Source organism: Pygoscelis adeliae, unplaced genomic scaffold, assembly GCF_000699105.1.
Source record: "Pygoscelis adeliae isolate BGI_AS28 unplaced genomic scaffold, ASM69910v1 Scaffold99, whole genome shotgun sequence".
In the NCBI taxonomy this organism is placed as follows: Eukaryota; Metazoa; Chordata; class Aves; order Sphenisciformes; family Spheniscidae; genus Pygoscelis; species Pygoscelis adeliae.
Genome location: NW_008825493.1, coordinates 52,043 through 69,622, shown reverse-complemented (window position 1 = coordinate 69,622; position 17,580 = coordinate 52,043). Strand labels below are relative to the sequence as shown.

Below are 17,580 nucleotides of genomic sequence, written 5' to 3'. Positions count from 1 at the left end.
GTCCGCCTTTGGGGGCTCTCCACCAGCTCCCCGTCCCTCAGGGCCAGCGCCTAGGCAGACGGTAGCCAGCATCCAGGCCCAGTCGCCTTAGGTGTCATCGTTTCCACCTGGTGAGCAATGATTTTAGGCCGACATAAACACTGCCCTCTGTTTTCTCCCCTGTCATCCACCCCTGAACAAACCCTCCGAGTCCTCCCCACTGGTCACGGCAGCTGTTGGAGGAGCAGAGTTATCCGGGGCCCTGCTAGAAACCACATACCCGCCTATGTCCATGCCCTCACCCGTAATAAAGTGCTGATAGGCAAATATTTGCCGCGGCCCTAATCCCACTTGGCCTTGTGTCGGCAAATCTCCGGCAGACGGACAGGGAGAGTTTTGCTGGCACGCGGGGCGGCTGGGTCTGTCTCCAGAGCAGATGCTGGGTTTGCAGCCGGCCCTCCTCCAGCTTATGTTGATCCCGGTAATCCAGAGGGAGCAAGGGGAAAAAAAAAAGTGAGGCTTTAATGAAATGGTCGTCCGACGCCTTTGGGCTCTGGATTCTCCTCGGGCAGAGGTCCTGCGGTGGTGAGTTGGGCTGCGGAGGGGCTGTGCTGTGTTTTGGAGGCTGGTGAATTCGTTGCTGCTGCAGCTGCCTGTTTAGGAGCTCAGGGCCCTGGTGTTTTCTGCCTGGGTCATTGCACCCAGTCTCCTGATTTTTGCCTGTGCAAGGGTTTACTTGGCGTGTGGAGTTGGTCAGCTGTAGGTGTCATGTTCTGGGTTCAGCCTCTCACTTGAAACTGAGTTACTTTTCAAGTGTAAACAAAGAGGGAGGAGTACCAGGCCTTTGCCTCTTTATGCTGAAGAGTGAAAGTGAGTGTTTGATTTTCTCCAGCTCTGACTTCATGCACCCATGGAGGCAGGCTGGGATTAAACTTTCAGGGTACAACATGGACACTGTCTTGTCAGCAACATGTCGACATGTTCTCTGTTGGTGTTTTTCTTATTTTTGGTTCTGAGATGATGTTGCAGGACATGCAGCAGAGGAGATAAACTGCCTTGCAGTAGTGCGTTTTATGTTTTCCAGATATTATTGTGTACAAGGCAATTTCCTGAAGTCTTCTAATGATCCTCATGAGAGTGCTTGAATTTTAAAAATGTTCCAGATGTTCCAAACAGTGTTTCCAAACACTCACATTTAGAAGACTGCACTGCAGTTAAAAAGTTGTATCTAAGATACTATGGTGGAAAACAAGTGACAGCCAATTTTGCTCTTCTTGTTGTAATATATATATTTGACAGCATTTGTTGTGAACATGGTTTCACTACTTCTGAAGAGCCAGTTAGCTAGTTAGTTATGGAGCCTGATTTTCATGTATAAAGGAGCCTCTTATGTACACCATCTGATAACAGTGAAAGGGTGTATTATATTTGCAGTCCCTCTGTCCGCTGCTAGAGGGTTACATAAAAGGAATAGGAATTCGTACTAACATCCTGGAGGCCAGCGTCCTCTAAGACTTGGTTGGTGGGGGATCAAGACCTAAAGGAACACTAGGGAGAGAAAACTATTCAAAATGTAAAGAAAAGTATGTGTAAAGTTGCAGAAATTATCCAGTGGACTCAAGGAAAAGTAGTGCTGAAAATTGTTTTTAACTCAGATTGTTATTATTTTTCTTAGTTGATCACATTTAAAAATTAAAAATTGCCTATTTGTCAAATAAACACTGAACCCTTCTGGTATTCTTTAGATGTTGAGGTTATTAAACTGAAGGGAACTGTAAAAGTCCTAAGTGTTTTTATTGTTACCCATTATTATTTTTATTTATTTATATTACTATGTTTTTATTTCTGTTTAGTTTTGCCAATGCAAGGAAACTTTTTAGCAGCTTGTATCTAATCTAGTTCATATTTTCATGTAGTAATTCCAGTTTGTCCAGGGAGTGGTGGCTGTTTGTGTCCAAAATTTCTATAATAGTAGTAATTTTAAATACTTTGCCCAAATGTATTCAGAAGAAGGCTTTACAGTTTGTAACGCTGGTAGAAGGAGCAGAACCTTTTATGTAGAGCATCTCAATCTCAGTGCTTGGAATAGCACTGGGAAGCTGTTGCTGCACAGGGCCTTGAGTCGTACACCCTTCCCTTTGATTTAATATTTTTGTCCATCACAGTATGCTGTGGGTGGTGATGGTATAATGATCTCAGCAAAGATATTTGTAAACAGTTAACCCCTGAGTGTGTCCACCATGACATTTAATTTACTGCTGGGGAGGAGGATGAGCACAGGAAAGGTCTTGCTACTGCTGCAAGCCAACTTAGGTTTTGAAAGTGAACAGGTTGGATCAGAGTGTCCCTGAATAACTGGGCTCACGCCAAGCCTGCATCGTCTGTAAGCCTGTCTGTTCCCAACTGGCTCAGCGGTGGCAGTCTCATACAGGCTTCTCTTCCAAAGGCTTTTAAATCTTCGGGGTTTGTAACTCTGAAATTTCCCCTTACCCCCCAAATGGTGACCTTCACTGGAAAACCCATGAGAAAAGAGAGAGAGAGGAAATACTCCGTATTTCCTGCTACAGAGGAAAGAAGACAAGAATTTTTGCTGTTGGTTCTGGGGTAGCATGATTCACTCAGTGGCCTGTCAGTTTGGGTTATCTCAGCATGGTTTTTGCTTAATGTGCTTGCCTCACCTCCTATTTGATCTACATATGCGTGGCCAAAACCTGTAATTTTCAGTGTTGCTTGTGGCTAGTTCACTGGGAACTACATATAGGCCAGGAGTTGCCCTAGGGAGCTACCGCTGCTGTTGGCTGGATGGAGGACAGATGGAGTGCTACAGATGGGCAAGTCTCAACACCCACCTGCCAAACTTCCCAAAACCATTAGTTGGAGGCAGCCTTTTCAAGTACTTCTGAAACCTCGGCTTGGAGGGACAGTGTGGAACGGTAGATATAGAGGTAAAAAGTCCTGCTAAGGAAAGCCCCCATTCAGAGTTAGGATGTAATGGTTGTTGCTTTTAACTATCCCAGAGTCTCAGAGGTGGATGAGATGCTTTAGTCAGGCCAAGCTTACTGAGGAAGTTAACGAGGCTCAGAGACCAACTTTGGAGACCTGAAAAACATGAGATTTTTTGAAGACTCCAAGCTTGTACAATGAGTGAGCTGAGTGTCATGAATCACCAATGCTCCTTTGCAGCTGGAAGTCCTCTAGTGTTTCTATTTCTGTAGGTATTTATATGGTGCTCCTCAGAGTAGCATCTGAGCGTCAGGTGCCTGGCTTGAAGAACGTGTAAGAGGTTTAAATAGTTGGGTGAGTTACGGAGAGGAAGAGCAGGTTTTGTGTCAGGGAGGGTACATAGGGACATGGGGAGAATGACTTGGAAGAATCAGAGTGCGAAGGGGGAAAAAACCTTTTCACTTTTGAATGAAACCTGTGTTTTCAACTCACCATACAGGCTTGAGGCAGCAGGGGTACCTTTCCCCAGGGCGAGTGAAATAGGGTGGGAGCAGCTGAGGAGAAGCAAGTCTTCGGGAGACTTATGGTTAGGTTAATTTGTAGATGTTAGTAAACACAGTGTAGCATTCCTGACATGGGGTGATGTCTGGCGTGTCCTAAGGAAAAAGGGCAGATGAGTTTGTTAAAAGTGATACTAGTGCAATTCCTGTTATCTGAAGAGCACTCTTCTCCTTGTGAACTGACTGCTTCCTCAAACAGGCAACTTCTCTCGTCATGAGACAGGGCTGAGACAGGGTTGTCTTTGTGAGATATGCACAAGCTGATCCCTGTGTTGTTGTTTGCGGAAAGTGGTCATTTAAGTTCATGTTGTTCAACAGTTATTGATGTGAGGAATATCAGAGACAAAGCACTGTATTCTCCAAATCAGGAAACTGTGTCCCTGGTCTAACGCATCTGTCCTGTTCGGCAAAGTTCAGTGTAATGTTTCAAAGGGGTTTAAGTCAGGTCTTAGAGTGGAGCTCCAATTTGGTAGGTGCGGCAATAAAAAAAGTTGTTAGGGTTGCCAGCTTTCCCCACTCAGGGTTAAAAATTAACTCTATCTCATGGAGTTCTTATTGTGCCACTTGTATACTTGTATTTGTTGCTTAGTTTTGATCTTTTTCCAAGAACAGTTTGCAAATACAAGGAATAGGGGGGGAATGCAGGCCAGTTGTCCATAGAATAGGGAAGTTTGCACAAAGATTATACAAAACATTACTGATTCTTTTGTGTCAGTCTCTCCTGCCAGGTTAGGGGTGCAAGCAGTATTTTGTGAATGTCATTAGTTTGTGTTCTTTTGCTGTAAAATGCAAATATCCTTAGAGCGCAAGGGCCTCCCCACAAAAGGGCTTTACTGTAAGGAGTCCCTAACTATAAATATACTACTTTTCTGCCAAGCATTTGCAAAATATGAGAATGTTTTTATGCACTTCATCTAGTTACTCTCTTCTGCTATGCTATGATACTCTGTAAATTTGTTTTTCTGGACACATATTTTCTGCAAGATGTGTTTTATTACTAAATGTTTATACACCTGAACACTTCAAAACAAGGTTTGTGTGTATGATCGTGTGGGAAATCCAGCATAAGTTTACAGCGTGGTCTCCTATTTGAAGTACTAAAAAAAATAAAAAATATTCCTCCAAAAATGTATTTTTGTAATTGAAATGTGAAGGTTTGTTGGTGTAGAAAACAAAGGGGGAAGATTAATTTAGCAAGGAAATTTCACTTCTCGGAATGGAACCAAGCTTCAAAACTCCAAATGGAAACCTTAGCTGACATTCAGGCTGTGCCTGCCTTTTGTTCTTAATCATCCTATTTAATGTAGTCCAGTATGTGTTTTTATCAGTCACATATCTTTATATGCAGTGTTAAAGCACAAAAGGTTGAGTTTCCCAGTAAAAGCATGTGTGTGTGCATGACAGAAGAGTCGCACTGTCTTTTTTGCAGTTCACCTCAGACCCTTATTTCCAGCAAACAGTTCTTTAACTTTATGGATGTGCAGCTTTATGTACCTGCATGGTACAAAATGAGAAAAGCTGGCAGCATAGCTGTAGTAAATTCCACTGGGACTGTACATTTCCTGCAACAACAAAGTATGAAGTACTTTTTCCAGACAATTACTGGAATGAAATTATTTAACTAAATCAGTGGTGGTATGGTCCTGAGAGATAGAGACTTCCTTTTCCCAGTACTTCCTTCATCTTTGCCATGAGGTTTGCGTTCAGTGTTCTTTTGTCAGTGTGTCTTGTAGCCAACTGTATGACCAGGTAGGTTGTTTTTTCCACACACTTTCCAAAAGTGTGCCTTGCAGTTATCGGTCAGTATCTGCTTTTATGGGACAAAGTATATTCACGTTACACAAGGGAATAACACAATTAAAATTGTTGTGACTGATGAACGTAGGATTTGGCTCAGTATCCTCACTTGACTGTTTTGTTTCATATAGAGTGTTAGAACAGGTATAGACTTGTGGGCACCAAATAATTAAAGGTCTTGTGATACCAGTGGGGGCCATGTGATAAAGTGCCCTTGTTTGGAATGGCTAGACCAGAGCACTTATGTTAACGTGAAATATTTCCGTAAGCAGTAGAAAGTAGTGGACCTTGGCTTCCAATGAATTTGTCTTGCAGCTATGATTTACTTTTTAACTGAATTACACCAAGTCTGCAGTGTGAGCTCTGCTCTTAGTGTACGCTGAAAATGTACTTGGGTGGGGAGTGGATTCTCTGATATCAGGCTATAACGGAGGTCTCACTGCAGCCTTTTTATCAATGAAGAGAAACTCTGCTCATGGACTTCATCCCAGCTTCCTGTTCTGATTGCACATGGAGGAGTGTAATATTTTGAAGACCTCTACCTTCTGTCAAGGTTGGCCTAAATTGACCAATGAATTAAAAAAAATGTAGCTGCTGGAGATGCAGACATACCTACAGTAACACAAAGAGAAATTTCATGAAATCAGATTAAAAGTAGGTCATTGTAGCTACCCCACTAACCAATTTAATTACAGCCATTAAATTTCGTTTACTGTTTTGTATGTATCTCACTCCCCTTCGGGTAAATCTTTTCTTTTTCTGTAAGTGAGCTGTTTCCTTTCTGCTTCTTTCTTTAATCTCCAGGATATCCTTCTCTGTAAAGAAGATTGTCACCCCCACACTAGTACTTATGCCAGCAGGAAAGGGAGCAGCCACCTTCAGACAGACATCAGCAGGCACGGCCCGAGAGTGCGAGGAGGGACTGATGGCATGCCCTGTCTTGCCTCCTCTGCTGTACTCTGTGCCAGGTCCTTAGTGTAACTGCACTGATGTCATTGCAGCTCTGCGGTTTTGTGCAAGTTAATGCCGTCGGCCTTAGCCAAATGCTATTATATAAGAGGTAACGATGCATCACCTAAAAAGCTTTTTGACCCACAGCAGGTCACTCGTGCCTGACACATGTATCATGCTGTTTTCACATAGCAAATATTTACAGGCATACATAATAAGGTAGGAAATGCTGGAGGAACAGGGTTGTGCTCTAAAGAATTCTGAGCAAAATATTCTGTGATCAGGAAGGACTACATCAGGTGTTTACAGAAGATCTTCCTATTTTGAAACCTTGGGAAACCGGTTAAGGTACATTGTCAGCTTTCTTTGCCACAGGAAGTGAGAGCTCTGCACGTTTCTGTGGGATGGACAGTGTTTTCTAAGAACACCTCTGGAAGGACCAGGGGAGAAGTACCTTTCTCCACGTTTTGCAGAGGAGAAGGCAGGCAGAAAAAGTTTCAGCACATTCTCCTTGTGCAATAGCCTGGGTTGAAAGATCCCCTTCACCTCTGGGAAAAGAAGGGAATAAATGCATGTCTCATGGGTGTGAGCTGATGCAAGGAAGGGGGAAACTGTGAGACCTTGCACCCTGTAGTGAGGAAAGGGGTGATTGGGAGGAGACGAAGAAGAGGAGTAGGCTGTGCAGCTACATGCCTCCAGCTGAGTTGTGGTCTCTGTTCAGGGCTCCCACATTCTGCGTAGGAGATCCTGGCAGGGATAAAGATGCATGTCTTGGGCTGCTTTAGCACAACAGGATCAACCCATTGGGAACACGCTGCCTTCCCTTGCACTGTGCTGCTGAACTGTTGTGCACACAGTAGTCATTCATCTGTGACTTCTGGGCAAATGCACTAACTTACATAGTGCTAGTGGGGCTGGGGCAGCTCTAAACCTGCTTAATCCCCCCCCAGTAAATCTCTGCTTGGGCAGTCTGCCAGGAACTAGCACTTGACGAGGTCCCATGCTGTGCCTGTCTGCCATAGGATGCCCATGTCCTGCTCTTCACTGGCTGTTGCAAAATAAGGGCTCAACTCCAAACTGCCATCTCTTCCAGGCTCTCTGTACGTGCCTGCAGTTGGCCTGGTCACTGTTTTCCTGGCATGCCTCTTGCATAATCTTTGTGTCTCTGGAGCCTTGAACTGGAGCTTATTCTGGCCTTTGGGAAGGATGGGCAGGATCCCCTTGTTGGTCCTTGCTCTTTTCCCCCGTTGTGTGAGGAAGAGCATTTGGTTTGGCCACACATTTTGGCTTGCCATTGCCCACATTACACAGTCTTATCACTTACGCTCCTTTCTGTAACAGTTGCCAAACTGAACAGATATGGCTGATATTACTGTGGGTGCTTAGAAAAGGAAACATTGACTCACTGGGTTTGTTATTCTTGCTTTTTTTCTGTGGTACCCAAACTCAGCAAGTTGCCAGGAAGTGTGGTGCTTTATATGATCACTCAGTAGAATCAAGATAGGAATCTTGGGATGGTAATATTGTTAATCTAGGGTAAAAAATCATGTTTGGCACCACAAAAGGTTGGCCGGTCTATGCTGTGCTGGCCTCCTCTCCCTGAAGCAGCACAGTTGTAGTGGGGATTTTGCAGGCCAAGGCCCTTCCCCAGACAGCATATGGTTCATGCGACAGTTGTGTCATAACGTAACGACTGCCATCAAAATATGGAAATGGAAACTAGCAGGTAACAAAACACGGGTATTAAGAGAAACACAACTAGTAAGCCTAGTTTCAGCCTTTTCTTTATGTTTACCATGTTTCTGTCTCTCTGGCTTTGTTAAGGTTTGCTTTGTTTCAAAAAGAAAAGAATAAGGGATCATGTCAGGACCATTTCCAAACAATACCTCGGTACATAGGGTAGAAGGATGGTCCATTTGATTCATTCAGAAACCTACTTCTGCCATGCTAATTTAGTTATTTTGGGAGTGAAAGAAAAAGAAGAGAAAGGAGATATAATCATTTGACCTAATCACATTTGTATTTCAAAAGTTTGTAAGATTTTAATTGCAGCTTAATTTCATTGTAGTTGAGCTTGAATGATAACAAAAGCACAGAAGTGTAACAGCAAATTTTCTAAAGATTCAGTACTTCGGGTGTTGTGCTTGCTTGAAAATTTGGCTGTACCATTGCAGGCAGATTTCTGAACAACTTTTGAACAGGATGCTTAGTAAGTTCCCTATGCAGTTTCTATGTGGCTTTTTTTGAACGATTGTTCCCAGGTTAGTGTTTGAAAGTTTGGGTCCCCAGGCATGGTTGTTTTAGTAAAGTGTTTGAGGCTTTTAATTAATTTTAATTCATTAATTTTAATTAAGGAAAGATTTTCTGTGAGTGCTAGGTATAACTCACTTGTCATTGTTCTAGGCAAGGGATGTGGTGCAAGGTATATTTATCCAGCCAGGGATGCTGTAACAGAGCTTAAAATAGAGTGGTGTCCTCTTACATGTGTTGGGAACAGTGGGTTCTGAGGAGGGGATGAGAGATGTTTCTTGTGCTAAAACCAGTCTCCAGTACTAAATCTTTTAGTAGCTCTTATGAGTTAAAAATATGCTCCAATGCCAGAGAATCAAACATGCATCATTTTTTGATGACTTAGCCTGTGCCTAGTCCGCGTCTTGAAAGTCTCCCTGAAATGGAAAAGTCATCGTATCTTTTTACTCTGCAGCCTATAGGGAAGATCTGGCAGAGGGTTTTGGGAGGGAAAGTCCCGTGTCATCAGAACCTCCCTCAGGGTCACAAGATGAATTGCATGAATTGCCAGCGTGAGCTGGGCTGTATGACTAACTGTGTTGTAACTCCAGCAAGAGAAAACTGCTCTCTGAGGTTTGCTTTTGAAAGATATAACTGAAGAAATAACTGAAATGGAAAGTGAAATCTAGAAGGAAATATAGAGGAGGTTCCTGGAAAAGAGTTGGCCTTATGGGAATTCATTACTAAACAGGATCTAAAATGCTAAAGCACCTCTCTTCTGCCCATTTGAGGTGGTAAAGACTTTAATTTTATTTTTGACTTTTACAGAATTGCAGGTGTCACAGCGAAGAATAATCTTCGTCAGCCCAATTGGCATCAAGGATATGAACTCTGCTATTTTTATCTAGATGGATGAAGCGGTTAACAGCCCAGAAGGGGAACTCCTTTGGTTTTCAAGATGGCAGCAACTAGTGGCGAAAGCCAGCTGCAGCGGATTATCAGAGACTTGCAAGGTACAGTGCCATGCTGACAGATTCATTCTGTCGGCTGGACTGCGTCCTCCATGTTTTAAATAACAGAGAGTAGGAGTTGTGTTTTCAGTTGTGTAACACTTCTGTGCAGCAGTTGTAGCAACATACTTCAAGGTGTGTGATGTGCTCAGTAGAGATGTGACTGATCTTTTTGTGAGAGACGTGCTGTGCCTTCTGCAGGATTCTAAATTCTTAAATCCTGCAAATTTAAACATACAAGATGGGAAATAAATTTTACAATTAAAAAATAGTGTCTGTAGGGTGTGCAGTGTGAGCTAGGCCTTTGTTGGCATGAATAGAGCTATGCTGTTACAGGACTTCATGTGAGATAAGAAGGTCTGATTTTTAGACCCTCCCTTGATGGGAAGCTGGTGTGGAGTTGCTGCTAATGTAGGAAGGGAAAAAACCAGAAGGCCAAACCAAACTGGGAGTGGAGACCTAGAGGAAGAGTGCTGGAGAATTCGATCTGCTGTTCCTGCTGCAGTGGAACATGCTTTCTGTGCACCTGACTTGTCCTCCACTAGCAGTAGCCAACCTCATTTTCTACAGCTCTGTTGCAGGCAAAATTGGCAGCAGATTCATAACCATTTTCCTGCTCTGTCTCTGTCCTAATCAGCTGCCTATACCAAGATCCAGATATTTTTCCTTTTAATTTTTATTAAATATAAGGTATGATATGCACCAAAGCTGGGAATCTAGATCTTCCTGTAACATAAAAAGGAGATCTACGTGCCTGCTAACAAGAAGAGATTTTAATTTGCAAAGGGGATTGAGTGGGACTAGGAGCTAAGGCTCACTCAGGCACCTGAAAGAAGTACAAAACCAAGTGGAAAGGAAGCTCAAAATCAGTAATTTCTGATGCTGAGATGTACACCATTTTGGGGCCAGAGTGTGCAGGGAGACAGCAGAGTTTGCTTTGACTCGAGATTTCCTCACCCACTACAGGTGTAGGTTTTAGGGAAGAGGAGTTGCTGTATGCTTATTTTTATGTGAATTTTTGTTCCCATTTGTGTTTTGTAACCAGCACAAGCTGAACCTTCCTGAATAAAGCATGGAGAAGATAAATGTGCTGACTGAATGACTGTTCTCGTGTTACTGATCCCCTTTAGCAGATTACATGCTTTGTCCTTTCTAATCAGAATTCTGTTTGTCCTGTGGCAATACCTTAATGTGCACATGAGACAGCAAAAAGTTATTTCTCTTTCCTTTGCTGAAGAACCAGTTAGCAATTGTCTGTTACCAGTTTTTGCTAAGTGTCAGAAGGAGGTTTTGCTCTTTTTAAGAAGAAGTAGTCAGTATACATAACTTGAGCTCAATTTTTTTTATAGGTGGTGTTAAATTGCAAGCATATCAATAAGCTTTTTGCACTGTTGTTAAGACAGTTGGACTGAAAGAAACTGAATACACATGCATAATGTCCAGGCAGAAACCCCATCTATTTAGTTGTTTATGGATTCAGTGCTATATATCTCTTGCATTAGTTAACCATTTTGGTGTCTTATTTTAAAGATGCTGTGACTGAATTAAGTAAAGAATTTAAAGAAGGAGGGGAACCGATCACAGATGACAGTGTCAACTTGCAAAAATTCTCCTACAAGCTTGAGTACCTTCTACAGGTAAAAAGTGATGTGTGTCATTTGTAATCCACCATCAAAGCTAGGCCTGGTTTTCTCTTATTGCCTCTCCAGTATGTGGGGTTTAACTCAAATAATCATAAATATCCGGTTGAGTCTCTTTTTTTTTCAGTAAGTGGACTGAAATGTGTGCTGCTTGTTCTACTTATTTCAAGTGAAAGTAAATAAATGTAATGAAAAGGCAGTGCTGGCAGTTTGATTGAAGAATGTAAGGCATTTTTCTATTGATCTGAAAGATTTGAGCTTGATTTTAAAGATATGTCCTGCTAAATTATCTTGGAAAAACTCTGGTAATGAAATCTTGACAACATTTTAATGCAAAATAAATACTAGTAAGCTGATCATGATGCAAATATAGTGGTGTGAGTAATTTACAGGTTTTTAGCAATTTCACTTTGGAAATTCATTTTTATTGTATGGAAAGCTTAACGCAAAAGGCTGATTTTTAATCTGGAATGCTGCTTTTTGGCCATCCTCAAAATTTAAGTAAAAGGGGACACTGCTGGGCAAACTGAAATTCAGTTTGCATAGTCTTGTGTCTACACATAATGTAATCATGTCACTGATTGCACCAAAGACATGCTAATCTAGCCTTAATCTAGGCAAGGGAGTTTTAATTTGGTTGCAGAGGCTTCAGCAGAAGCTGAAGAATCCTTTGGGATTTAAATGGTCCAAAATGCAGCTCATACCCTCGCTGCACTGCTGCTCTGAACGTGATTTAGCTAGAGCAGGTTTTTCTGGTACATACATGTGTGCTATTGCCACACTTGATTGCAGGTCTCTAGCAACTGGTTGTTAGTTCCTTGCTCTTGAATAGCTGCTGAATCTGCTGCAAGTCTTTGTTTCAGCAGTTTTGAATAGATGTCTGTATTTTAACTAGACCCAGAACATGATTATCTGTTACAGTCTGTAAAGTAGCTTTTGTAACTGCTGGATTGCATCAGTGCAGTACAATGCCTCTTTCCTTTGCTAAAACTAAGAGGAGTCATGAAAGCACGTGTTGCTGGGAGAGGAACAGAATTCCAAGTAGCTGTATATAAGTATTTTTATATTTAAGTTTTGCTCATTGCTTTTTGTTTTCCTTGTTTAAGTTTGACCAGAAAGAAAAAAACACATTGCTGGGGAACAGAAAGGACTACTGGGATTATTTCTGCGACTGTCTGGCAAAAGTCAAAGGAGCTAATGATGGAATCCGCTTTGTCAAGTCTATTACGGAAGTAAGTATATCAGTTAAGCATCATAATATGTGGTTTATGTTTTGGTATATCTTCAGAGAGCAGTAGAAACCAAAAGAAAATACGCTGCTTTTAACATACAGCAAAAAAAAGTTGGGAATTTTTATTTTTGATTCTCATGTAAAGTATAAAAATGCAAGGTTACTCTTTTTACTAGGGCACTAAATTACGTAGGATTAGATAGCCTGACTCTTACTTACTTTGAAGACCACTTACACACACCAGCTTTTTGTCTCTGGTTGTGCCCCACCTTTTCATAAACTTAGTGGCATTTTCTCTAAAAAGGAATGAAAAATTAAGTCAAGGGTAGAGCCTGCCATCTTTAGCACAGCTTAAGGCAGGACTTGCTCTAAGAGTAAGAGGAAAGATTCACCATGTTTGACATTTCTTAAGACTTTTTCAACTGGTCAGCAGAGTTGAGGAGGACTGACTGAGAGCAGCGTTTCATCTTCTGTCTCAACTTTGTTCCTCCATGTCAAATAGCATGATGTAATGGCTCAGGGTGGTTGTCATTATTCCCTCGGGTAAGCTGTCATGAACAGGACAAAAAGCTTTATTTTTATTAGATATATTAATAAAAGCTTAATCTTGTAACAGCCATGTTATGTCTTCAGCTCAATGAGTGGGTGTAGTAAGTGCTGTGAGAAGCTTTCTGTGCTGATCCTGTCTGAGTCTTTAGAATCATTTGAAGAACTTCCCGTGTGGGTAAAAGAGGCGGTGGTGTGCTGGTGCTGGCCAGCATTGTCCTGATGCTCAGTTCTGTTATCTGTGAGCAATGGTAACTTGTATTAGCAAGTTACTATTTAGAGAAGATTTCCCTGTTCTCTTAGCAATTCCTCCACAGCAGCTCTAGATATGTTGTCTTGAACCATCTGAAAGAGAGCCATGATACTCTAGCAGAGGCAGGCTCTGTGTTCTCTACCTCACTTTCTTCTCTCAGCAACTTAAGCAATATTGAATTTTGCTGTTCCGAGGTAAACAAGCCAAGGAGGGGCTACTGTTTGTTTTATCACTGGGAAGGGCAACAGGGGAGAGCCGTGGAAATTGGGTTTGATTTTCCCATTACTTCCAGGAGGACTGGAGAAGGACAGTGACTGCTGCTGCAGGTCTGTAGATCTACAGTCAGATCCTCTGACTGTAGCTACTGGCCCCTAAATTCTCAGCAGCAGTAGCCGATTTGATTTCTCTGCAAAGGTGACTGTGCTGTAGTCTTCAACAGTCTGCTGCCTGTGGTATCACCTGCATATTACCACATGTAAAGGCTTCTCTGCTTTTTCCTCCTTCTTCAGTACCTCTGGCTGTTTAATGGTTAGCATGGTATCAGAAATTATTGTTTGGAAGAAGGACATTTTCTATTTCAATTTCTGTGCAGCCATAGAAATTAGCTTGTGGAAGACGTCCTTTAACTTTATTAGCTTGTGGTTTAGGAATATGAACTCTAAAAAAAATCAGTCAACTGTTTCAGATAACTGAGCTGGCATACTCAGGTCCAGAAATGAAGTGACAGATTCAACACCAAACATGTTGGTTATTCCCCTTCATTACAGGTGAAAATCAGCAGCCAATTTTTGAACCTGGCTGGATAGAACATAAAGGTTTCCAAATGTCATTTATTTGCTCACTGAACAGTACTTGTTGACTTTCAAAGATGGAAGTGAACAAGGAGGAAAGAATAATGGAAGTTACTTTTTAAGAATGGTCAAACATTTAACAACATAATGCCTCCTCTTCTGCTTTGCCTGCAGCACTTCTAATATTAGGGTGCACGATATGCTAGAGAGGTGGAGCAAGGAAGCAATTAGGAATACCCTGGAAACTGCCCAGCTGTTAATTAAACAGAGCACCTTGTCCTTGATAGCATTAGGTGAGCAGTGAGTTCTGGTCATTTCCCTTTCAAAAGCTGATTACACTGAATACACATCTTTCCAAATCTTTACAGCCACACATTGCACCTTAGTTACAGTGTTTGCAGTCAATGTGGAAACACTGACAATACCAGGACACTGCCAGCCTCCCTGAATTCTGGCAGGGCTCTAGCAGGAGATGGCATGGTTTTACTTCCTAGTCAAATAGTCTTTGACTACTTGTAGCTGTATATATGTAAATATTTTCCTCTACTTCTCTGTTCTAGTATCTTTGTGCTTAAAAAAGGCATTGTGGTTTAAATTGGTAAAACAATGGGAGTAATTATAGGATTAGTTCAGTGGCTTCCAGTGATTTTTTTGACTGCTCTTAAGATACTCGCTAAATATGCCTAGTTATGAAAAACACTTGTAAGCTTCTGTGCACAGGGCAGGGATGGCATCTCCATGAAGAAATATTGAGACATCTACAGGGTGAATGAGGGTGAAAACCAGTTGGCAAATTAAATTTGCTGTTTCTGGGATACTTAGCCTTTGGGGACCATGTTATTTCACACTTTGTGTCCTATAGAATTCAAACCAAAAAGCAGTAAAAGGTGTTGCTTCCTTTGCTCCACATTTCATCATTCCATTTATAAGGAACATTTTTGTATATAGTGGATTGCTGAGATAAACAAGGAACCTGTGTCTTACTTGACCGCAGAAGCCTAGTCACAGCAAAACCAAGGAAACTGAGAGTTAAGGTATTGCTCTCACTTCACCACAGTGGAATACTGATCAGAAGGAGAGAAAGCTTGTGTGGCCTTTGAGCCTTCTTTCACACTAACTTTTCAAGCAAAATTTACAGTAACCTACTAACTTGAGACTCAGCCCCTCTAATATTTTCCTTGGCCTCCATTTTTAAATCATTAATATAATTGGTTTGTTAGTTGGATGAGCAGTTTGGTTAGGAGCATGGCTGACTGGCGAGAAATTCTTTTCATCACTTTTGTTTTCCATTCCTAAATTGGTTACTGATTTTGATGGAAGGGAGAAATGAAACACTACTGTTTATTGTTTCATTATTTTGCAGGACAACAAATAGCTCAGATGTAAAAGACAAAACAAAACATCAATTCCCCAAGTCAGTAGCTATAACAGAATTTAGTGCTGAGTTTTGTGATCCCCCTTATGTTGATTTAACAGCTGTCTTCATAAAAAGATCCATTAATTTCAGTCATGCAGCTGCTCTTGGTCTGAAGTAACAATTAGATTTTTATCAACTTAATGGCTAAGTATTAAGAAAGGCTTTTTGCATCATCTGGGGTTACTGTGTCTGTGGGGATGTATATTTGTATATGTGTACATCTTTGTCCTATGACTACATCTGCCCTAAAGCTCTTCCAGCTGTGGCCAGAAACATCTTAAGTAACCTAAGCAGTCACTTCTGGCTTTGCTGGGCACATTGAGATTTTGCCTTGTATTGGGAATTGCCCTTAGCTTAGTCTGTGCTCATGTACTCAGTATATTAGATGATTCATTGGTCCTGTGATGCCTTTTATATTATTATAAAGTGGACAACACCCAGCTGTAGACACAAATTCATAATTCAAAAAAGATTCCACCCAATGACAGTGTTGGGAGAAGGTGTCTTTCAGTGGCAGTTCTTAACTGCTGCTTTTACAAATAGTGGCTTATTGTGGGGTTTTTTGTTTCAGTATGTAGACTGTTACGGCCATGTCTCTACATGATTACAAATGATATTTAGAATTTTCTTTTCTTGTGGTTTCTCCTTTCCAGCTACGAACATCTCTTGGAAAAGGAAGAGCATTTCTTCGTTACTCCCTGGTTCACCAAAGGCTAGCAGACACCTTGCAGCAATGTTTTATGAACACCAAGGTGACCAGGTGAATAGCAAAGTACCTTGTTAACTACTGGGTGTTTGCTCAATGTGATCAAGCAACATCACCTAGTAGCTATTGAAAGAAATTGAAACCCTTCCAAATGGTTGGCTTAGAGAGCTGGTTATAGGATAGGAAGGATAATAGACCTTTTGGCCTGGATCACTGTTTCATATCTATCTTAGGCTGGTAAAGGTTGAAAGTTGTTACAGCTAAATGTGTATGGAGTGGGTGGTGCTGATGCTTCTATATGTCAGTTTCAAAGGTGACATTTTTATAAGCATTCAAGATCCCGTGTTTGATCCTCTGTGCTGTACATCATAAGGGAGGATTAATTTGGATGTGTTGCGCAAAGCCCCAGAAAGCATTTGCATGTATCTCTGGATTGTCACACAGAGGAACAGCTTGCCCCTGGCCAAGGAACACTGAAGATAGTTTGTAGTTGATTGGAGGGGCACTGGTAGGGCTTTTAGAAAAAGCCAACTATTTGCACAGTGTATTTAACTCTGGTTGCTACTTTCTGTCCCTAATTTTTGATGTATTAAGTGTGTGCTGTAGGTATTTACTGTGTGATTATCCAGTGTATAGCAAATATTTTGTCTTGCTGGTGTTTTGCCCAAGCACTACAGCAAAAAGTGTTTTGTGCAGAGGCTCCTTTAAAGATATTTCTGTGGAATTCGTTGAAGCTGTTTGATTTCATTCACATCAAAGGGAATGGATGTTGGTTGGTGGGTCTGGTTGCTTTCAGTTTGCATGTAGAATAGCGTATCATAATTTTTCTGGGGTGGAGTGAATAATGATGATGTGGGTTTTTTTTGCAAGTGAAACTGCTGCTTCTTTTTTACTTATGACTGAGTATTACTTAATTTATTTTGTTTTCAAGTGACTGGTACTATGCTAGAAGTCCATTTCTGAATTCCAAAATGAGTTCTGACATTGTGGGTCAACTCTATGAGCTCACTGACGTTCAGTTTGACTTGGCATCAAGAGGCTATGATTTAGATGCTGCTTGGCCAGCATTTGCCAGGTAAGATAGAAACACTTCATCATTTTGTATTAACAGGGCCATAAAATACCTGCCTGCTACAGAATCTGTAAAAGCTTCTGCTTCTGGAGGTAGGAATACTTGTGTTAGAGCAGGCATACACTTTCTCCATGTGATTAGTCTATGACCGGATTGGCCTTTTTTTCCTTCAGTAAACTGTGTACTAGAGATCAGAGGTGATGCTCTGTAATGGAGTACTTCCAGTAACTGTAGTTTAGGCCCAAATCCCAAGCTATTCTCATCTTCACAGGCACAAGAAGAAATGTTCTTAGCTCCTTCTGTCTTAAGAGCTGAGATGTGTAGTGACTGAATAGCCAAGCAGTGTGCTTCACTTGTGGCGATGGTAGAGATGACAATATGCGGTCACCACTGCCTGATCCCACCTCAAAGCAGGGAATAACAAAAACTACTAGGTCTGATCCAGATCCATTTGT

At 41.5% G+C, this 17,580-nt stretch overlaps 1 protein-coding gene across 5 annotated transcripts in view; it reads left to right on the top strand.

The window, feature by feature from the left end:
- Nucleotides 1–352: 352 nt before the first annotated feature.
- The window catches only part of FYCO1 (FYVE and coiled-coil domain containing 1), a 53,253-nt gene continuing 36,025 nt past the window's right edge, over nt 353–17,580 (top strand). Inside the window, exons 1-6 of one of the 5 annotated variants that reach the window (XM_009331232.1) lie at nt 353–564; nt 9,368–9,472; nt 11,000–11,106; nt 12,216–12,341; nt 16,001–16,107; nt 16,985–17,128. In XM_009331232.1, the coding sequence (XP_009329507.1) occupies nt 9,418–9,472; nt 11,000–11,106; nt 12,216–12,341; nt 16,001–16,107; nt 16,985–17,128 (539 nt within the window). In that variant the 5' untranslated portion in view covers nt 353–564; nt 9,368–9,417. Of the gene's footprint in view, nt 565–8,986; nt 9,473–10,999; nt 11,107–12,215; nt 12,342–16,000; nt 16,108–16,984; nt 17,129–17,580 lie in introns of those variants that run through there. The other 4 variants (XM_009331229.1, XM_009331230.1, XM_009331231.1 and 1 more) reach the window with 4 other exon arrangements.